Raw genomic sequence first — 23,183 nt, 5'->3', positions numbered from 1 at the left:
GATGTTGCCTAACGGACTGGAAGGTGTGCTGCTCTGGCAGTGTCAAAGAGGATATTTTTTTTCCACGATAGGTTCAAATATGAGAAAAATTATTCAAACAAGAGGGTTCCAGGAAAGAAAGGCAAAATGTGGGAGCTTCCCGTGGAAAACGGGAGGGTTTACAGGTATGATCTGGTCACCGGACAGTCGCAGGGCACATAGAATAGCTCACAAAAGAAGTCCACCCCTCACATTTCTTCAAATATTTTATATCTTTTCATGGGACAACACTAAAGCAGCAGCACTTTCACACAATGTAAAGTAGTCAGTGTACAGCTTGTATAACTGTACATTTACTGTCCTCCTCAAATTAACTCAACACACAGGCATTAACTCATTCAATATCAAAGATGTATACATTTTTATAAACCCAAACGTCTTTCAAGTTTTTTTTTGCGTGAGAAGCAAAAAGAGGTGATGCCACAACTGCACACTAATAGATGTCACTTTTAGAGCAGTCATTAGCCATAAAAACGGCCACAAGGTGGCAGAAGTGCATTTGATAAGAGCTCGGCAGGGATCATTTGAATGTAAAAAACACACTCGACAGCAAGGAGGAAGTGGAAGAACATGGAGTGTAGCGTGCAGGTCAGGCATTGTCGGGAAAATTTTAACACATGCACACGCACACACAGTTTAGTTCCAAATGTGAAAAATGTAAATAGTTCATGGTGTTACATTTGTAAATAAACTTTTATTTGATGTAAAACAACCTTTTTTTGTGTTAATTACGTTACGTATAGTTTACATATTTGAGCCGTCACAAAAGCAAAAAAATATTTGTCAAAGTGAAAGTTATGCTTGAAATCTATCGTCACAAAAAGCTGTTTTTCTCACTTTTTTAGTCGGGAACTGATATTTTCCTGAAACTTACCTATGTTCCAAAGCTGTTTACTAAAGACCAAAAAAACGGCTAAACAAAGTTTTTCTTCCGATGAAAGATGAGTGCAATCTTTCTTTTGGTAGGTTCCATGTTTATGTAGCCATAGACCACAATATTCTGTGTGCCTTGAAAAATCAGCCAAAAATTGTACTGAAGAGGTTGTCCTTTGAAAAATGGCTTAGATTGAATGAGTTAATGTCCTAACTGCTGGCAACAAAAGTGAGTCCACCCCTACGTGCACATGTCCACACTCACACACAAGACCTTGACACCGGCCTTGTTTTTTCTCAACACCTTTTTTGTGTCTTCCAAGTTTATTTTGCCACCGTGTACGAGGCAGCATCTTTATAGGAGTATATTCAAGAATATTTCAGTATCATAAGTAAAAACATGTACAAAGGCTGACAAACTAAAAGAGGCGTTAACACAGTCAGCATTAAGTTCAAGTACCCAGACGTGTCGGAACCCATGCATTACTTACTGAACAACCATGCACCCCAGTGTGCTATTTAGCACTAATGTGAGGTGTTTCAATCAAGTGAGGCTGTAAAGAAGTCTCCTGAAAGTGCAAACGGGTGAACATAAATATTAAAAGCTCAGGAGAGACGCGATTCTAAAAGAATTATACACACAAGCCAGAGAAGTAGTCATAATTAAATTCCCTTTTACCTTTTAAGTGGAGACTAATTTTATCCACTGAAAAGTGCCCTTCACACAGCAAACTGGAATGACATTAGCATTTCATTAAGTCCCCTTCTGACCAATTGTCCCCTTTAAAATGGTTTGATTTGTGCATTTGCTGTACATCAGATAAAATAAACGAGCAATTACCCTTTCTCAAAAGGGCCTCAATGTCAGTCTACTGACATTGTCCCACTCTTGACACGTAGAATATGACATTAATCGACCTACTCTACATATTTAAGAGAAAATGGTCGACTTTGGCAAAAATTAAAGATAAAAAAAAAAAAAAAAATTCCTACCGGAAATTTCACAGCCCTAGCAGCACTTTAAAAGCAAATAGCAAGAAATGCTTCATCGCTCAGTGCATCGGTGTGCGGCATCTTTACAGTTCATACATATTGATGACTAACTGGTTGGCTGCAGGGCTCGTCCTTCCGCGTCCAGCCGTCAAATCCTTTCAGCTGAGGGAGGACAAGAACAAAGGGAGGAAGCGTCGAACAGCGAATGGAGGAACAGCCTTGACTGTAAATGTAGCAGAAGGTAATGCATGCATACATATACTGTATATACCAGTTAGCGGTAGCTATTGTGGCGTCTATTCTACTTTGCAAGGAACATATAGAAAACACTGACGTCATCAAGAGGCACAAAAAAAAAAAAATCCTTGAGACCTACAGTACACTTAAATGCTAATAAAATTCTTTACATTATGGTGAGTTCAAGTACGTTATTGTGACTGGAGTATACCTGTTGCTGTGACTGGCATCTACCTGTACAGCAAGAAATGTAATTACTGGCATTACATGTCCAGACTTAACAAATTTCACACCAGTTCATGATTCATTCAGTACAACGAAAGCCAAAAAGGTCATTTGGCTTGTGCAGAATACGCTACCGTAACAGCATGGTTAGGAATGCAAAATTCAAATACAGAGAGGCAGAGGACAGAGTGGTTCAAGGTCAGCCGGTTCTCTGCACAGGCATCGCCGTCCTCCCTTCATCCTCCCTGCTGGGACTCTACAACAAAAAGGGGAGTGCACTGCAGTCAGGTGGAAAAGTGCTGGAAAAATGGTTTCATTTAATGCAGTGGTTCTCAATTGGCTTGGCTGCGGGCCCCACCATCAAAATTGTGGACATTTTTTTTAAACTGAAATGTCTCAATATATATATATTTAATGGAAAGACAGTGGCATTTGAATTTTACATAAGACACTAAATCATTTCTCTCGGACATTCAACATAAACAAGATGCACAAACAAATGTGCTTGCTCGATGCTATGCTGGATAAGCTACGGATTAGCATTAGCAACTTAGAACATCTCCAAATATGACAAATAGACAAGATGCACATTTCACTTAAACAGCCGATATATAATAAGCATAAAATACTTACAGTGAAACATTTTCTAAGGCTCAACAAGAGACAGGACTAACATTTAACATCAGCAGACTACTAACCAACATACAGTACAATATATCTTTTTCTATGGTTTCAAATAGCATTGTCGCCACCTATAGGAGCATTAAAAGACAACACCCGGTTGCATAAAAATCCCATTCAGAATAAGATTGCAAGATTAAGACCCCTGACCCACTGGAAACATACGTGGGTCGCGACCCGCCAATTGAGAATCCCTGATGTCCTTCATGTGTTCTGTGTACAGCGTGGGTGACTTAGGACTTAATTTATGTATAATTTCGGACTTACATCACAGTCTGGTGATATTCATGTTACATACCCAATCCGACGTCCACCGGCCCCTCTCCCTCACCACTCACAACAGCAGAGGAAGGAGCACGAAGACCCCTCGGGACTGCGGAACTTCCCAGAGCTGGGTGTGTCTGTGCACTCTGCGATAAACGCGTGAAGGTCTGTGACGCGTACCTGCTCCTGCGTTTGGGCCTGATGAAGACAGCGAGACACTGCAAGTTCTCTACAAATGTCCTGCGTTGCGTTTCTCTTCCATTTAGTTCACATGCTGTAGTGATTGGTCACATATCAAGAACGAAAGGAGACTGTACCATAATGGTGTCGTAGGCTCCGGTGATGAGTGCGATGAAGAGTGACAGCACCATGTAGATGAAGAGGGAGATGAAGGTGTAAAGGTAGACCTGGCTGAAGATCCAAACCAGCGTGCCGCTCTGCTCCATCTCAGCGAACGTGACAAACATGTCGTCTCCGTTGATCAGAGAAAAGAGGCACTCTGACACCTTGGACAGGGACCGGAACTGCACATGTGGAGAGAAGTTGAAGGAACGAAGCACATAAATGCACACACGTTGGTTAAAGGGGACCTGTCCTGCTAATCTCAAGAACTTCTTATTATATTTAATCCCAGTAGGGCACTATCGCAACTTTCTTTGAATAAAATACTCCATTTAAATCTCCAGTTGTCTCCTCTACTTACTTTTTCTAACGTGTATAATTGTAATATTGTGCCTTTGAATAAGCCAATCCAACCCAAATGCACATATTTCAGCAATTTTATTTAGCCGCTACTTTTTTGGGCTCGTACATTGATGCATCTACAGTAATGTATGGCTTAAAAACTACATTTGCAGCTTCAGGAAGTAGTGACGTATATTAGGGAAGTGGAAGCTAATATCACGTTTTGAAGTCTTATGCAGCAATCTTTGACACATCTTAAGTAGGTTTGATAAAGTGTAGAATTACTACAGCTTCCGCTTGGACTAATTGGACCGGGTTTCGAAATGGCTAATTTGCCAGCGAAGAGCTACAACAAAAGAGAGAGACTGACAAAGTTGGTGATGAAGAAATTATGAGGCTGTTGAGCTGTGATGCTTGTCAAGATGACTTGAGTAGTTTTAGTTCCCAGGAGGAGGAGGATGGCAATGAATAACTTTTCTAGTAGTCTATGGTCTTAGTAAATAGTATACCGCATTTCCACCTCCTAGCTTTGACGCTGCTAGCACATTTACATACTGATGACGCAGCATCAGGAGAAACTGGGGGTTCAGTATCTTGCCCAAGGACACTTCGACACGATCACGGGAGGACCGAGGAGGATCAAACCCACAACCTTTAGGTTAGGAGATGACCACTCTACCGCCTGAGCCATGCCGCTCTACTGTTTATTCATTCCACTTGTCCTCATTAGGGTCGCAGCGGTATGCTGGAGCCTATCCCAGCTGACACCCTGGACTGGTCGCCAGCCAATCACAGGGCACATATAGACAAACAACCATTCACACTCACATTCATACCTATGGACAATTTAGAGGCGCCAATTAACCTAACATGCATGTTTTTGGAATGTGGGAGGAAACCGGAGTACCCGGAGAACACGAGACGTCCAATGGAGATTTGAGCTTCTAGATCTCCAGACTGTGTGGCCAAAATGCTAACCACACTTGCCATATTACACTCACTGTTCTGCACTGGTTAACTAGCCATAGTACAGCGCCCTGTTCGGCACTCTTTGGGGGGGAAAAAAAGGATTTATTTGATCAAAAACTGAAAAAAATCTTTGTGTGTAACATCTTTTTGTGTATATACAGCGTTACGACATGGACACCTGCAACTTAAAGACAGGTGCAGCCTATGTACAGTACATGTTCATTTTTTCTCTTTAAAATTAGTGGGTGCGGCTTCCAAACCGGTGCGCACGATAGTCCGGAAATTACGGTATGTAATAGAAACTTGTAGTGGAATTCATGCCATGAATCAGACAATAATGAATAATAAAGGGCATCTTTGGAAAATTAGGCTAGTCTGGCCAGAACGACTCATAGCACGTCGTGTACCCTACCTTGGTATGATACGGCCCCAGTACAATCCATCCGCAGAAGCAGTATCCCAAATATATGGCAGCCGCACAGCAGCAGAAGCGGATGACATTGGGAAATGCAGCTCTGAGTGTCACAATCAAGATCTGGGTCATAAAGAGTGAGGGAGGAAACGATAAAATGATACACTTCCTTCAGACAAATAGCAGAACAGTGACCAGAGTAAAGTTCCTCATTGTGTGTGTATTGTTATGCCCTACGTTGTATTTCTGAAAGAAGCTGAAATAACGGATGACTCCCACCCACACCAAGAGAGTGGACGTTCCCAGCAGGATTCCACATACATCATACGATGATAAATTCTGCATCAAAACAGACATCAATCTTAAAGTGATATATTTTACTACAAATAATAATAATAATAATAATAATAATAGCAGTCACATTACCTTGGACTCAATCCCAATCTTGATGAAGCTGCCAATGATGGTAAACATGTCGCTTACAATGAGCAGCATGTACCAGCCGTTGATGAATTCCAACCTGTCGCCCCAGCTCACACCACGGCCCAATCTGCTCTGAAAAAACTGTGCGTATTCCTGTATATAGAAAATATACGAGAACAGACACAAGATCTCACAAAATATACAACAGCAGCAATTACGTTGGGAATTAAAAATGATGAAATGCTTGTTAACTTGTGATTTAAAAAAAACAAACAATGTTTACAAACTCTCTATTGTACAGTGCATATAAAAAGTATTCACAGCGCTTTAATTTTTCCACATTTTGTTATGTTACAGCCTTATTCCAAAATTGAATAAATTCATATTGCTCCTTAAAATTCTACATCTCAACAACTCATAAAGACAACACAAAAAAGGTTTAAAGAAATATTGTAAATCTATCAAAATTTTAAAAAAATAACAAATGACACAAGTATTCACAGCGTTTCCATTTATCATCTTTGGGATGTTTCTTAATTGGAGACCACCTGTTGGGAATTCAGTTGCTTGGACATGACTTGGAAAGAAAACACCTGTCGATATAAAGGTGCCACAGTTGACAGTGCTTGTACAAACAAAGCTGTGAATACTTACGTACATGTGATGTGTTTTTTTTTTAATATAAATTTACTAACGTTTAAAAAATACATATGTTGTCATTATGGGGTGTTGTGTGTAGAATTTTGAGGCAAAAAAAATGATTCCCACAGTCACAGACCCTGTTGTGAAATCTTACTACGGTATGTGTTATACACCTGGCCTGTCTTTTGTGTGTCTTTGACCTATTTCAATGTTGTCAGGGTTTGTTTTTTTTTTTTCTTTCTTCACCAAGGTAACCACCCACTGGAGTGGTCTTACATGATCTTCTCATGTCATTTATTCATTTTATGAATGCTAGAAATGTAAAATTCTCCAAGAATGCAGTGTGACTGGTTCATTTTCCCGTCCTGACAATGGCTTCCTTCATAAGCTCTGTTAACTGCATTACAGCAGGGGCGTGCAAACCTTTTCCACCAAGTGCTGCATGTGGAAAAATTAAAGGATGCGGGGGCCACTTTGGTACATGTTGTACATTAAAGATGCGAAAACCAATCCAATGTACAGGTAGGTCAACATATGCTAAACTATCTGAATAAAACAGAGCCATAAGTGACAAAGCAAATTAGTGTATGTAAATATATATATGTGTGTGTGTGTGTGTGTGTGTGTGTGTATCAAGACACCCAACTCACGAGATGAGAAGAGATTTTAACATTAATTTTAAGGAAGGTACAATGAAAAAAACAAAAACTATTTCATTCAACCAATTCACAAAACAATGCAGATGCGTTTTGAAATGTTTATTGTCCTACAAATTGACGCACAAAAATATTATTGTCAATATTTTTTGGAGAATACATAAACCACTCTTATTGGTAGTATATATTTATAAATAAGAAGAAGAATAAGAAGAATAGAGCTCACTGTTTTTCTCCTGTCTACCTGTCTTTGTCCATTTACATCAAGGCTGTCCAACTGTCCTTTGATAGTAAAATAAAAAACAAAACAACTATATTTGTCAAAAATATATATATATATATATATATATATATATATATATAAATAAATTGTAGGAGCCTAAATACTCTTTAAGTTGATTGATATTAGGATAAAAGGTGATTTAGGTTTATTCAGCTAAAAATTGGCTATTTACATTATTTACAAGTGAAATTTAACAGTAAGTTAAAAGTTAATTTATTGTACTTTGTGTGTGGATAGTTTAAGGTGTACTATTTCATATAGCATTCTAATATTGAAGAAATGTCGTGACTTTCCTATGTAATGTATGTACATCTTTAATTGCTTTCACCCAGAAGTATTTATAAGGTGATGTAACCTGGGAAGTGCAATCATTAGGAATAGTGGAGCGGAGCCAAACAGTTTTTTGACCTCTCATGCTCTCTCTCACTCTCTTTTTTTGTCTTTACAAAACTGTCGTTTCGTATTTTTGTCACTACAGAATGTTGTTTGTTTTGCAAGTTAAGTGAACCAAACGAAAAGGAGTTTTCTGGAGTGTTGCATGCTGCTGCTAGCAGAGGAGCACAGGGAAGAATTGGGAGCGTCAAGCTAAGGCTTCACAATTAGGAACCTATATAAATGTTCTAAATGAAAAAACATTAGATTATATATATATATATATATATATATATATAAAATAAAAATCAATTAACTTCATTTACTAAATACATAAATAAATTAAAATATTTAAAAAAGGAGCCGCAGGCATGCCTCACATGCAAAGTTAATGCTGCATTTAAACTGGCTGATTCATTTAAAAATTTAAAACGATACAAATCAGATAAAGAGTGTTATTCACAAATGGTTATTTAAAAAATGTTGCTAAAGCTTGTGTTTAAGAAGAAAGTTCATTCACAGAACTGACTGGCATCGCCATCTATTGGCCATAACAACAATTGCATTTTAGGGCAGAAAAGGCCACGGCTTGCACACTCCGGAACATTAAAAGCCCATAAAATCTTCAAAAATGCCATGTATGTCAAATTAGTGTTGTAATTTAATGTGACATCTGAGCTCCTTGCTTTTGTTTCTTACATGTTGCAGGAGGACACCTCTGAGGATGGAGCGTCCACACAGCAGAAGAGAAAGCAGACAAACGAAGGCGACCAACACGTCGAAGAACTCCCGGGCATAGGTCTCCGCTGGCAGAGAGCGAGCGAAAGGAGAGACGCATAAGGATACGTGAAGAGAATAAAAGATGAATACATACAGTTCCTATGAAACTACTTGCAGTTACTCACCATGTCCAGACACGTTGGGGTCTGTACATTCCTTTATGGAGGCCTCGTTTTCTAAACTGACCTTAATTTTTCCGCTGTGAGCTCTGTTGTCCATGAGGATCTAAGTAAGATATACCAGAACCTCATCAAAAATACCATTTTTGGCTGATGTTGAGAGCTCAGGCTGTTACAAGCATCAGTGTTTCCCCATACATTCATTTATTTGTGGTGGCTCCCCAACCCACCGCCACCTGTGGGGAACACAGAGCACACAAGAAGAAGCACAGCTGACCGTGATAGCAAAGGTGTAGCAGTCAGGGATCTCATTGTTGATGATGGTCTGAACGTTGATGGCCTTCAGATGGAATTCAACAGTCACGTTGATCAGCCTGGACGTGATTGAATGCAGGACACAAGTCCGTTGACAAAATGCCTTTCAACTTCTGATAACCTCTGAAAAATGTGATAAACATATACATGGCCTCTAACTTGTAAAAGTTAAGAGTGAAGTTCCTGTAGTCACGAGGGGAACCGTAAGTCGTCGGGTTGAGTCCGATGCAGTCTGGAGGAAGGAGGAACCAAAGAACATGTGGAAGTGTCAATACCACACATATCATTTTCCATATCATGTGAAGCACAAACCACACTTCCTTTAAAGCATAAGCTTGAATACTAAATCAGCATTTTGAGTGCAATTCAAATGAATGGCTACAAGAGGCCAAGGACAATGTAGTGCAGGAGTGTACTTGTTTTTTCATCCAAATTAAAATAATTCACTATTACTGACTTATATTATTAGATTTTACGCTAATTTGCTTTGTTACCTATACCCACATAATGCTAAGATTTTGGTATTTTGTTAAGCTATCTTAGTATACAGTGTCTGTGTAGGCTCTCAGTCGTACAGGAGTTGTCCATCGAGGAAACGGCTTCTTGAGACGTCATCTGTACTTCTGTGTAGAAGGTGTCGGACGTTTCGCTCCTCATCCGAAGAGCTTCGTCAGCAAACTAATAAGTGCTGGTAGCTTAGGCCTTAAATACAGTAAGAGTGGGCGGAATTGGTGTGCCAACACCCTCCTCCTATTGGTTCGTTACACTAAGCCTGGGCTTCTCAGTGACTCCTAAAACGATACCCACAGTAGACTATATCACAGCAGCTGAATCGGCCATCAGGAACAATAACCTTTCTAGAACAGAGGCAGGGGACCTTCGTCTGAGAATATCGGCCCTTCTCAGTAGTGCCAAACCACCACCGTCCAATATCACGTTAGGTGAGAGGAAAGCATTAGCGGCTCTGCAGAAAGATGAGAGCATCACCATCTTACCAGCTGATAAGGGCAGATATACAGTGGTTCTCAACACATTGGACTACGAAGAAAAAATAACAAGTCTAATTAGTGATGCCAACACATATGAGCAACTTAAAAGGGACCCATCCAGTAGGTATAAGAAAGAAATCATACACTGTCTCCAAAAGTTAGAGAAGGAAGAACTAATTGACAGACAGATGTATCATAGGTTATACCCTGGGGAGGCTACACCATGTATCTATGGCCTTCCAAAAATCCACAAGGAAGGGTTTCCCCTCAGACCCATTGTCTGTAGCATTGACTCTACCACGTACAATGTAGCGAAATATGTAAAAACAGTCTTATCCCCATTGGTAGGCAACACTGATCATCATATAGAGAACACAAAAGGGTTTGTGGCGAGCATCAAAGACCTCAGATTGGAGCCAGAGGAAACTTTGGTGTCTTATGATGTGACTTCACTTTTCACATCTGTCCCCACCTCAGCAGCAGTCTCGGTGGTGAGGAAGAGACTGCTCGAGGACTCAACTCTGCATCGGAGGTCAAAACTTAGTGCTGACCACATCTGCCAATTACTGGAAATTTGCCTTAACACCACATATTTTCAGTTTAGAGGGAAATTCTACAGACAAATTCATGGTTGTGCTATGGGCTCACCAGTCTCACCCATAGTGGCGAATCTGTACATGGAAGAGATGGAGAAACAGGCTCTCACATCCTTCTCAGGGACAAAACCAAGGCACTGGTTTAGATACGTGGATGACACCTTTGTCATAATCAAAAAACAAGAAATTCAGTCTTTCACAGATCACATCAATGCGGTGGACACCAATATCAAATTTACTCGCGAGGACACTAAAGAAAACCAACTAGCCTTCTTAGACTGCAAGGTAATTATAGGAAAGGACAGACAGCTACTTACAGAGGTCTTTAGAAAGGCCACACACACTGACCAATACCTGCTTTTTGAATCAAACCATCCACTACAACATAAACTAGGGGTTATTAGGACCCTCCAACATAGAGCGGAACAAATACCAACTAGTGCTGAGGGAAAGAAAAAGGAGACACAACATGTCCAGAGAGCGCTCTCAACCTGTGGGTACCCACGGTGGGCTTTTAACAAATGTCAAAAGAAGAGAGTAGGGAAAGAAACCCAAAAGCCCACAGAAGCAAAAAGGAGAGGAGTGGTAGTCCCTTATGTAGCGGGGGTCTCCGAAAAACTCCAGAGGATCTTATGGCAACACAAAATTCCTACCTATTTCAAACCAGTAAATACCCTGAGACAAAAATTAGTGCATCCTAAAGACAAGGCTCCAAACCAGAAACAGAGCAATGTGGTCTATTCCATCCACTGTAAAGATGAGGAATGCAAAGAGCACTACATTGGGGAAACTAAGCAAATGCTCCAAAAAAGGCTTTATCAACATCGCAGGGACAATGCTAGTGGTCCTCAATCAGCAGTACATCTACACCTGAAAGCTACCAATCACTCTTTTCAGGACAGCGAGGTAAAGATTTTGGCCAAAGAAAACAGATGGTTTGAAAGAGGAGTAAAGGAAGCTATTTTTGTCAAACAACAGAACCCATCATTGAATCGGAATGGTGGTTTGAGGTTCAATTTGGACCCTGTGTTCAGCAGGTTACTGAGACCAAAACCCACAGCTCTTAGTCTTGCAAATGAGGTGAAGGCAGGGCCGAGCCAGAACAATAGATGCTAACAAGCCAGTATCAGAGTCGTTCATACCCAATTCAGGGAGCGACACTTCCCTTTTATCGTAGGTGTGAATAACAGGATAGGATTATACCACTGCTCCGCCCAGGCTTAGTGTAACGAACCAATAGGAGGAGGGTGTTGGCACACCAATTCCGCCCACTCTTACTGTATTTAAGGCCTAAGCTACCAGCACTTATTAGTTTGCTGACGAAGCTCTTCGGATGAGGAGCGAAACGTCCGACACCTTCTACACAGAAGTACAGATGACGTCTCAAGAAGCCTTTTCCTTAGTATACAGTGGTGTGAAAAAGTGTTTGCTCCTTACCTGGTGTATTTTTTTGCCGTGTTTGTCACACTTAAATGTATCAGATCATCAAACAAATTTAAATATTACCAGGAGGACACCAAGGCGTTCCCAGGCCAGCTGTGAGATAATCCCTCCAGCATGTCCTAGGTCTGCCCTAGGGCCTTCTCCCGGCTGGGCAAGCCCGGAACACCTCACCAGGGAGGCATCTGGACTAGATGTCTGAGCCACCACTAAAGGCTTCTCTCGATGTGAAGAAGCAGCGCCTCTATTCTGAGCCCCTCCTGGATGAATGAGCTCCTCATCCCATCTCTTAGGGTGAGTCCAGCCACCCTACAAGAGGAAACTCATTTCAGCCGCTTGTATCTGCGATCTTGCTCTTTCGGTCACGACCCAAAGCTCATGACCATAGGTGAGGGTGGCAACATAGATCGACAGGTAAATTGAGAGCTTTGCCTTCCGGATCAGCTCTCTCTTCACCATGACGGTCCGGTACAGCGACCGCATTACTGCAGACGGTGCGCCGATCCGCCTGTCGACCTCACGCTCCAACTTTCCCTCACTCGTGAACAAGACCCAGAGATACTTGAACTCCTCCACCCGAGGCAGGACCTCATTCCCAACCCAGAGGGTGCAATCCACCCTTTTCCGACTGAGAACCATGGCCTCAAATTTGGAGGTGCCGAGTCTCATCCCAGAAGCTTCACACTCAGATGCAAACCGCCCCAGTAAACTATGAAGGTCACAGCCTGATGAGGCCATCAGGACCACATCACCTGCAAATAGCAGAGATGAGATCATAAGGCCCCTGAACTGGACTCCCTCGACGCCTTGGCTGCACCTAGAAATTCTGTCCATGAAAATTATGAACAGAATCGGTGACAAAGGGCAGCCTTGGCGAAAGCCAACGTTCACTGCAAACAGGCTGGCAATGCGAACCGGGCTCCTGCTCCGGTTGTACAAGGACCGAATGGCGGGTAGTAGCGCGCCACCAATCCCATACTCCCGGAGAACCCCCTATGGGACACTGCGAGGGACATGGTCGAATGCCAAGTCTACAAGTTCCAAGTCTACAAAGCACATGTAGATTGTAGAAAAAAATAAAAAATAAAATAAAATAGCGACCTATTTTCAGAGCAAAATTTTAAAATATGTTTTGGACCAAAAATCCACAAATGAGTACTGCATTGCGAATGCGCGGTGATCCACTGTAGTCAAGAAAGAAAGCTTTTTTTTTTATGTGTTTTAAAGACAGAAGCTAGGTCAATTCTAAAAATGCAATTAAACAAACAACAATAAAAGCAAAAATGCATAATGTACAAGAAAAGGTTCAAATATTAATACAGTAGTACCTCGCATAACGTAAACCTCCTTTTACGTAAATTCAACTGAACGTAAAGAATTCATGTAAATTTTTCACATCGTATTACGTAAGGAATTCCATATAACGTAAAGCGTCAAGTCCGTGCAAGTGACAGAGAGACTAACAGGGTACACTTGGTGACGCCTTCTGGCTTCACGCTCTCATTAGCGGATTATCGGGGCACCGCCTGCGCTCTCATCTCATTGGCTGATTATCGGGGCACCGCCTACGCTCTTATCTCATTGGCTGATTTATCCAGCACGTCCACGTTTGTATGTGAGCTCCCTTCCTCATCGTAGTCTCCCTTTAACTCAGGGGTGTCAAACTCGTGCCATGGAGGGCCGAGACACTGCAGGTTTTCTTTCCAGCCAGCCACTAAAGCAGGTGATTTTAATGATCAACACCTCCAGGGCACGAGTTTGACATATGTGTTTTAACTGGTTTGCACACATTGAAATCTCTTCTTCATTTCATTACTTTTCTTTGTGTTAAAATTACCGTAGTCATGGGCCCTAAATCAAGTGTAAGGGATAAGAAAAAAGGGAAAAGTTGTCGATCGAAAGGAAGCAGGAAGTTATCCACAAATTCTGACACTTCATGCTCTCATTGGCTGATTAACGGGGCACCGCCTACGCTCTCATCTCATTGGCTGACTAATCCAGCGCGTCGGTGTGTTTATGAGAGACATGCTGCTCTGTTCCTCATCGTAGTCGCCCTTAAACTAGTTTGAACGAATTGAAATCTCTTTATAATTGGTTTACTTTTCTTTGTGTTAAAATTACCGGAGTCATGGCCCCTAAACCAAGTGTAAGTGAGAAGAAAAAAAGGGAAAAGTTGTCGATCGAAACAAAGCAGGAAATGATCCAGAAGCATGAAGGTGGTATGAAATTAAGTGATGTTGCTAGACTATACGGCTGTTCCCCATCGACCATTAAACCTTATTTACCTTATTTTATATTGGAATGCCACTCTACTATGTTTATGCTGTTTTCTTATATTTTCCCACCCTATTTGGTGGACTTTGAATATTTTGAAGTGCCAAAGGGGTGAGTTTGGGAAGATCTTGGAACAGATTAGGCTATTTACATGTATTTTACGCTTCGTATAACAAAAAATCCCTGTAACATAAAGGTTCTTGGAACGGATTATTTACGTTGTAGGGGCGTCTACTGTACTCATAACACAATACACTTCATCACACCACAAAGCTGACATGCAAGCTGTTTTTTTTAATATAACTTCTATGCATATATACATGGATTGGTTTTAGTTTTAGCACATTTTTGGATTGTTCATTATGTGGATAAACTGAGTACCGCTGACCTAAATGATCCAAAGTACACAGCAGAAGTAAATATAGGGCGGACCCATTATATTCAAATGAAGGTGCGTGAGAAGTGGTGCATGGTACTGTTTATCACAATGACTCACATGAATGAAAAAGGCAAATGGTGTTTTTCCCCACTTTAAAGTGATTTTAAAAAATGTACAAAAGGAGAGAAACACACATCATCCCTTCAATTGGATTGCTACCAATATTAAAACAGCAAATATTTGAACATTTGCATTTGTTTAATAAGTCAGCAAATATTGTTAATGCGCTGTTGGAAGTCTATTTCCATCTGAATATGTGGAAAGTGTAAAAGGTCATCCTACCAGTGACAATATGCGGATCGATGTCGAAGGTGTCATTGGCAGGCATGATGGTGGCGCTCCTGTAGTACCTCTGGCACAGTGACAGCGTACTTCCATTTATGCCGACCCCTTGTACGTAGGCGTACTGTCCCAGCGAGATCTGGGGGAGTGCTAGGTACTGATCGGACAAAAGTGATGGACATTAAAACATGTTTCTATGTTTGAACCCTCATAAACAGTTTGCAATTAGCCTCAATTGTATCAAAACTGCATCGTGAGATCATGTGCATTTGGATGGTGACAACAAAGCAGTGCGATGACTAATTCTCTTTTTTCCTACCTGCTCAATGGCAAAGTTGATGTGGCTGTACAGTTCTTGTTGCGTGTGGACAGCTTGAGGGGTGTCGTCTTGGTAACCCTTCAGAAAGAGATGTTTGAACGCCGCTGTGTTTTCCTCTTTAAACGTCACAACCATCTGGTTGCTCAGCCCAAACAGCACCAGCTAAAAAGCAAGGAGAACATACTAAATGATGAACAGGAATACTGAATTGGAAGCAAAATATAAAGAGCAGCAAAAAAAACAAAAAAAACCTGTAATTTTTGTACAGGGGAATCTGGGTTAACGTCATTAATTTGTTCCAGAAGATCCGAACGATCTAACCAAATTTTCCCATAAGAAATAATGCAAATTGCAATTAAATGCAATTAATCCGTTCTAGAAAGCCAAAAACATTAACATAAAACACGTTTTAATAGTTTATAATTGCAGTTTTACGTGCAGAAAACAATTCAAAATGCATATACTGTAAACTCAGGTGTATAAGCCGCTATTTTTCAATTAAACTTTAAAGCCAGTCTTATACAGCAGTGCGGCTAATTTATGGCTAAATCCTAATCTCGTGACGTCTCCTTTACTTCTGAACTACTAACTACTAACAGAACAGTATAACAAAATAACAGTCACTAACACTAAATTCATCACATGGCAACTTAACACTCCAAATGTGTACCTCAGAAATATACTAACACGTACCAATACTAGTTTAAAATGAAAAAAAAAAAACATTTTAAAGTTTTCCCATTAGGCATTGCGTTTGAGCAACGCATTCATTGGGCTGTTACAATGACGTCGGCCTCCCTCTGGGCTTTGGGTTCCAGGTCCTCTGGCTCCCCCTGGTGGACAGGGGTAGCATTGCAGTGCCATCCACCATTTCCTTTGCTTTCTATGCTCTTCCAATGAAATGCATTATGGGAAAAAATGTTAAAACGTTTTTTTTTTTTTCCATTTAAAACTCGTATTGGTACATGTTTATATATTTCTGGGGTATAACTTTTGAGTGTTAAGTTGATGTGATTAGTTTAGTGTTTGTAAGATAAAATTGTATTTGTATTTATTTACAGTGTGTATTGTTATTATAGATTCATCGGAAGGTCACGATTTTAAAGTCGTGAAGGAATATGAATATGAAGGAAAGATTTTGAGTCTGTAATTTTTAAATGCCCCTTGGAGGACCTGTCAAAGCTATCTTACCTGCACGGTAACAATGATGATTTTGAGCAGCTGCAGGCCCAGCTTGAATGGCTTGCGTCCCTTGGCGTGGTACTTGTCGCAGGGGCTCATAAAGAAATACTTGAGCTTCCTCCGCAGGGACTCTTCCTCTTCTTCTTCTTGTTGCTGATGAAGGTCAGGGACCACAAGTTCAGCCCCAAGAAGGTCCTGGGACCCATAACCGGCCATGGAGGAGAGGAGTCTGTCTTTCTCTGCGACGGAAGACGAGATGACCATGACATTCTTACTGTTAAGACCAGCATACCTTAAACTTGTGCGATCTAATCAGACCTAATACCTGAGCATCACTAGCTTTAAAATGATAATTATGCTCAGTTTTGATTGCAAATGTCAAGTTACAGTAGTAGTAGAACCGTATCTCTGCTTCTTAACACACCTCATACGCACATGCCACAGCCGACTTGGCCGCGCATTATAACGCATCGGTTCATCAATATAATGAGATACTGGGTGCACAGTGAGGTGTACATCATCTTTATAATCAGCGCACTTACATGGAGCCCAGGAAACATGATGCATGTTTGCTTTTAATGCGCCTGTGCGAGTTATAAAGGCGCACTCACATGCGACTACCTCTACCCATAAGTCAATAACTTCATGTTCCGTTTGAATGAGGTTTAAAAACATCAGCTGATTTCTGATGACGAGCTCAGTTTTACATGTCCACACGCAAATACAGAGTCTGAGTTTTTCCACAGAGGGGGGGGGGGCGCATCCAGAAAAATTGAAGAGTGCGGGGGACTCTTTGATAAATTAAAGATGGTAAAACCAGTCCAATATAGGTCCACATACTGTATGTTACGGTATCTGAAGAAAACATCAACTTTAATGTAATATCTAATAATATATCTCATTAATTCTTTTTATTCTTGGAATGTGCCTAGGGCTAATAAACATTATATGGAACAATCTGATTGATTGCTTAGCAAGTGCTTTATTCTTCCAGTGCTACTTTTTCTGTCTGGTTCTTCACTGTTTGTCTTTCTGCATTGATAAAAGGAAGTTGCTCTGTCCAGTAGTTCCATATTAATGACTTAAGTATGTCAAGAGCAGGGGCGTATTGAGTCATTTGGGGGCCCAAGGCAAACCTAAACCTAGTCATTGGGGCCCTCCACGTCCTTCTTTTAATTTTTTTTTTTAATAAATGTGAGTATGCAATTTAGGCCACTTGTTTCCTGCTTTTGAAAGTTTTAAGTTGCTAGTTACGTAGCCATGTTTATATACCCCTCCCCCTCCCTCCAAAATGATTTTAAGTATTGTTTATCATCTGCTAACAAGTGTAAATATACGAAAATTGTCCTCTTTCCTGAGCTAGAGCAAGTCTCAATATACTCACATCTTGATGCAAAGCGTCACGCTCAACTTCATCTCTAAAACTACCGCATCCTCGGGTGAGGCTCACAGTAACTATGCTGCTGCCCTCGCGTGACTACTGCGTTGTGACTGTGGAAACGGTTGACATTTTCGGTAGTTTTGATAAAAAAAAAACCTGTTTGCTTTCCCCTCGCCTTCTCCTCGTCGGCGCTCCACTGGGGAAACTACGCGCGGACTAGTTTGTTTAACTCCTGTCTTCCGGAATCTATTTGCACACGTGCAGTAACATGGAATAAACCATTGCACGAGAAGGGAGGGGTAAATGTTGCCATTATCACGATAGATTACGCATTTGGATGTAGTTTTGAGCACGTGAATTAAGACTAAAACAATAAAAGGCACTTTAAATCAAAAACAAAAAATCAATAATCGTTTTTTATGTGATGTTTGGGGGCCCCTGGAAAGCGCTGGGCCTTAAGCAATTGCCTGTGTTTGCCTAATGGTAAAGCCACCACTGACCAAGAGAGTTCTCTGTCGACACCATCAGCTAAAATGGACTTTTAAACTTAAAATAATCTAATCTGTCCGAGCAGGGAAAAGATGTGATAAAATCAATAAAAGGTAATAATAGGTTGCATTCCATTTGACTTTGGCTCCATCTTGCAAGAACCCCACTATCTCACTCATTGACACACTTGTGATTGACTCATTTATACTACACAAGTGAGGCCCCACAAGTCTTAGAGTTTCATCTTGCAATAAAAAAACATTTATTATGCAAGTCAAGACGTAATTAAAGAACACAAGTTCTTTTGCTACTGGACGAAGGCTCACGGGTTGCTTCATGATTGTGAAAAGATGTGAAAACACAGGTCTCTCTTCGTAGTGTCACTTTTTTTGTGGCATACAATGGTGGAAGCAGGACACAAATGCAGGAATCAAAAATAGGAACAAACTAATGAAAAAAGAAAAAAACAAGCTACACTGCCATCCATGATATGCTGCCATGTATTAATCACTTATTTCCGATTGTGATAACCAGCAAAGATGTCATTTTGATGCTCCAAAGTTATGATATTGTATAATATAGCACTATATTGCGGAATTCATCTTTGAGACAGCATCTATGAGCAATCACATTGAGCTTATTGAGGGGCTTCCTACTATAATTTCTGTTTTGGTTTGAGTTAGGCTTACTTTTCTTGTACCCGTGTTCGTCTGGCCTGTCATGACAGCTTTAAAAGCTGTCAGTGCAATTTTTAATCTTTTTTGTACGCTTCCTGAGCGTTTCCAGCAAACAAAACTAAACTACACATGCTCGTCTGCTTGCCATTGTGTCTGTATAACCTGCTTCCACAAAAAGTCTCCCTGTAGCACGGGTGAGTCGCGAGCGTGCAATGTTTTTGACTTTATGGATTGTTTCGTCATTTTATTCATTTCTTTAAAGCTGAAAAAGACAATAAGGAGTTTGAAAATTATGATACTTTTTAAAAGTGTGCTTTACAAACACATAAACGTCGTTTGTGCGTGTTCCAGAGAATCGCAATCTCATTTCTAAGCAAGAACATCGTATTTTTTTCTGAACTGTGCAGCAGCTACTACAAATTGTGAAACTGTTTTACATATTGTTGTACACGTAAAACAATACATGTATTCGGCTTGAATAATATTTTTACAAAAGAAATACGGGGCCTCACATAAAAACAAAAACACAATAGAATGAATGGCTTCACCTGTGTATTATTCGTTCAGTAAAAACGTTTTTTTTTTTTTTTTTTTACTGTATACATAGTCATTTTTTAAAAATAGAGAAATTAGGAGAAAAAGCACAAAAGTCCATCACTGAAAGACAACAGGGAAGAGGAGGTTGTTTTGACAAACCTGTGGCAAGGTCCTGAACGCACCTCGAAGATGCCATAGTGATGTTTCGGACGCTCACAATGGCGACAAAAGGCAGGGAATTACCTCAATAACCACCGCGGGACGGTGAGCATGTTTTAGCATGTTCATATTTGTCGAGTCTCGTCCGCATACACAATGCGCGACTCGGCGTCGCGGTGAACGAACAATACATCATACAGAACAAAACCCATGGCAGCTTCCGGGATGTCACGTGGCGCCATCATGTGACTGCTGTCAACCGCACCGACCAATGACATCACGGAAACGTTGAATCACCCAGCACAGAATAAGTAAGCCTTTAAGTTTTAGCCATTATTTAAAAGAATGGAATTATTACTATTATTGCTGTATTTCTTTTTTTACTATTTTAGTTTAGCTTTTCTTAAATGTTGTAGTGTTATTTATGTTGGTATGTAAATTGCTCATTGTGTAATTTATAAATTTATAACTAGAAGTATTTGACAAGAACTAGGCCAACAGAACCTACACCTCGTCAGTGTATAATTATCAGGCTGATTACCATACGTTAGGAGTCTTGAGACCCTTTTGAGAATCAATTCTACTTTCATGTGCAAAAATTGAGTGAATCATAACTGACATCTTTCAAAATAAGACGTGCCTCTAAACAGTGTGGCTAATGATCATGAAATCAATGATTACCAATATGCACACTGAACTAAACGATGAATGCAATGGAGTGATGGCTGAGAACAAGCTACCACAGCTGTAAGATTTTGAAACAAAAACAACCTGTTGACAGGAATGATCATATATTTTCTTGTGCAAATTCAGGAACAGGACATGATCTGCAAAAAATTTGCAAAACCGAACTAAACACAGTAGTTCCCCGCTTTTCACGATGGTTACGATACAGGACCACCGGAGAATGTCAAAAAAAACAAAAAAACACAAAATGTCTATTTTTGACACACGGCTCGCTCCTCCCCCTCCAAACCCTCCTGCCAGCTTGACATTGACGTGTTCCTCAGACTGTAATTATTATTAGATTAGATACAGCTTCAGAACCCTCCCACGTCGCTCTTCAATACGCCGCACACAGTTTAACCACACCATTTCAAGTATAAAATGTATTGGTACTCACCACTAATGAATGATAATGTAAGATGATCAGTGAACAGATGGAATCAGTCACATACTGGTCTCACAATTATGGTGCTTTCAAGGACCATCGAACACAGTAGGACATCTCAACCCTTCATGAAAAAAACATCAGTGAAGCATGAAGACGCAAACGGAAAAATTGCGGGCTTTTTTTTTTCCCCCCCAACAGTGGCACACGCTGGACATTTTACCTGTAATATCACATATTTAGAAATTATTATCGACTAAGGGTGGATGTTTGCTGACACGCAAATGCGCGGGGATCCACTGTAGATCTTTTCCAACTGAGGATGCCGCATCAGCCAGAATATCACAGTCTTTTATCAAAACAAAGTAAACCTCATGAACAAATCTCACCCCAACATAAAGTCGGAATTGTTTTTGGTATTTGACCTGCATTGATAAACAAAACAAAAACCCAACTCCCTGGTATCTCTCGTCGTCCTTATCTGCCATCCAAAGCCTTGTCTCTGACTATGACGGACTCATTAAACTTGATCATGAGTGTGGTGCCTTTGTGCCAGTGGGCAGTGACCTTGGCAGGGAAGCCGCTGTGGGTGAGGATGGCCTCCACAATGCCTGCGGTAAAGGCAGCGCAGTTTAAGCTGCTGTTCTCTTTCGGCACAGAGATGTAAGCATTGATGAGCGGCTCCTTTTCTATGATGTAGTACGTCTTGTCGTCATCATTGGCCTGCTCCAGTTTGTCAGCCTCTTTCCCAAACAAAGACTTCCATACATTCACCTAAAAAGGAAAAAAGTATCACTTCCATACATTTTGCAGCCACAACAAACAATTTTACTTCTCCAACCACTCACTGTGGAAAGTCAAAAAATGCTTGGAAGCATTGACGGTACGAACCTTGATGAAGAGCAGCATGTTGAGCACTTTTGTCTCCCTTTTGCCGTTCTTCTCCCGCAACACCAGCACATCCAGCATGCCGGCTCCCACACTTTGGCCCATGTCGGCCAGGCGCGTCTGCAGCTCAGAAACCGAGTACACTCGGCTCTGGCAGTACTGGACCATCTCTGAGAACAGCAATGCAAATGCACTCACACTGACTTCCGTCTTGGGTCTCGTCAAGGGGCGCTCCAAGATGTTGGATTTCCCTCGAGTGAACCGTGTGTCCATTATCTGAGAAACATAGAAAAGTGACAGTGTATTTGAATTTTATCAAGTATAATTTACTTTGCTTTGGTATGCTGGGAGCAGATAGCAGGATTAATAAAGTATATATAAATATTACACAATTGGGCAAACAATATTAATATATGTACCATACAGGCTATCCAACGTTTGACGATTGCTAGTGTTACACATTGCCGTCATAACAAATTGTTTGAAAACAGATTACACGGTTGACTATAATTGGTAGCACAATGCTTAACTTTCTCGGTCCGTCATGTATACTCGGTTTTCTGCCATTTTTGTATTGCTATAACATTAGGCTAAATGCTACCGGCTAGCTGTTATCTATGTTGCTAGCTGTCGTCTTCTATCGAGAAAATTGCATAATAACTCTTTCAGGAGTGGATTCGTGGTTGTTTTAAAAGTCAATTTATGCTCCTGATGATTAAATACAACATGTCTATATGCGTAAGAAATATTTTTACAAAATAAACCAACCGTACTGGAGTTATACAAGCTGCTGTTACACTTCTTCGTTGTCGCCTTGTTGCGTTTTGATAGCGCGATACCGCCATCTACTGTATAGGAATGAGGTAGCACCTTCAAAACAAATACAAATCAAGTATCTTCGCACAATACATTGCATTAAATTGCATTAAAAAAACATATCTCTGACCCAAATTGATGGAAAAATAGAGTTAAATACCAGAAAACTATAATTACCTGGCCAACAGCAGATATTCAGCTGAGGTATTTAAAGTAATCGTTTTAATTGATAGCCATTAGAGGTCGCCAAAGGACAATTTAATACCTGTTCGTCAAAGCACTACGTTCCAGCAATTAACACATTAAACGGGGAAGACAAGTTAGAAAACTTGATAAGCCTGTTTTTTTTACATAGTCGTTAGTAATATAATCACATCTTTTTAATTATAACGGCTTATTGGACCAAACCACTTCATTTGCACAGTTTGAACAGGGGCTGTGTTCCAATTCGCGCACTTCCGTACTTCCACTGAGCATTTTGACTACGGGAGTCGCCAGTACCCGGATGTGGCACGCAACACGCCCCAAATTGTCGCCCCCAGCGACAGACACTACACATGCTCAAATACCGCCATCTTGGCTACGTATCGGAAAAGGGGGGATAAACGGGAAGGACTAGGTCAAGTGGTGACAGCAA

The 23,183-nt window shown here is 40.7% G+C and overlaps 2 protein-coding genes across 3 annotated transcripts; both read right to left on the bottom strand.

Annotated features, from left to right (window-relative positions):
• Positions 1-178: 178 nt before the first annotated feature.
• On the bottom strand, positions 179-19,880 carry LOC129170819 (mucolipin-1-like). Its single transcript, XM_054758864.1, has 14 exons — positions 19,732-19,880; positions 16,498-16,727; positions 15,307-15,468; positions 14,988-15,144; positions 9,127-9,199; positions 8,930-9,026; positions 8,659-8,758; positions 8,453-8,559; positions 5,804-5,953; positions 5,615-5,716; positions 5,378-5,500; positions 3,630-3,836; positions 3,347-3,510; positions 179-2,623 (listed from the first exon to the last, which is right to left on the bottom strand). The coding sequence occupies exons 1-13, from the start codon at positions 19,766-19,768 to the stop codon at positions 3,376-3,378; spliced, it is 1,680 nt and encodes a 559-aa protein (XP_054614839.1). The 5' UTR covers positions 19,769-19,880; the 3' UTR covers positions 179-2,623; positions 3,347-3,375.
• Positions 18,591-22,617, bottom strand: trappc5 (trafficking protein particle complex subunit 5). Of its 2 annotated transcripts, none has more exons than XM_054758865.1 (3): positions 22,504-22,617; positions 21,734-22,006; positions 18,591-21,616 (listed from the first exon to the last, which is right to left on the bottom strand). In XM_054758865.1, the coding sequence occupies exons 1-3, from the start codon at positions 22,573-22,575 to the stop codon at positions 21,320-21,322; spliced, it is 642 nt and encodes a 213-aa protein (XP_054614840.1). In that variant the 5' UTR covers positions 22,576-22,617; the 3' UTR covers positions 18,591-21,319. The 2 variants fall into 2 exon arrangements, with proteins under 2 accessions (XP_054614840.1, XP_054614842.1); XM_054758867.1 differs by having other exon boundaries at positions 22,499-22,559.
• Positions 22,618-23,183: the final 566 nt, after the last annotated feature.

Source organism: Dunckerocampus dactyliophorus, chromosome 18 (genome assembly GCF_027744805.1).
Source record: "Dunckerocampus dactyliophorus isolate RoL2022-P2 chromosome 18, RoL_Ddac_1.1, whole genome shotgun sequence".
In the NCBI taxonomy this organism is placed as follows: Eukaryota; Metazoa; Chordata; class Actinopteri; order Syngnathiformes; family Syngnathidae; genus Dunckerocampus; species Dunckerocampus dactyliophorus.
The sequence above is the reverse complement of the archived record's forward strand: the minus strand, read 5'-3'. Positions and strand labels throughout refer to the sequence as shown.

Coding starts and splice junctions, on each gene's coding strand:
- trappc5 (XM_054758865.1), bottom strand. CDS start 22,575: ATGGCGGTATCGCGCTATCAAAACGCAACAAGGCGACAACGAAGAAGT. Junction 22,007..22,503: donor CAGCAGCTTGTATAACTCCA/GTACGGTTGGTT, acceptor TATGTTTCTCAG/ATAATGGACACACGGTTCAC. Junction 21,617..21,733: donor ACATGCTGCTCTTCATCAAG/GTTCGTACCGTC, acceptor TTTCCTTTTTAG/GTGAATGTATGGAAGTCTTT.
- LOC129170819 (XM_054758864.1), bottom strand. CDS start 19,768: ATGGCATCTTCGAGGTGCGTTCAGGACCTTGCCACAG. Junction 16,728..19,731: donor CGTTCAGGACCTTGCCACAG/GTTTGTCAAAAC, acceptor CTTCCGTCGCAG/AGAAAGACAGACTCCTCTCC. Junction 8,560..8,658: donor CCCCAACGTGTCTGGACATG/GTGAGTAACTGC, acceptor GCTCTCTGCCAG/CGGAGACCTATGCCCGGGAG.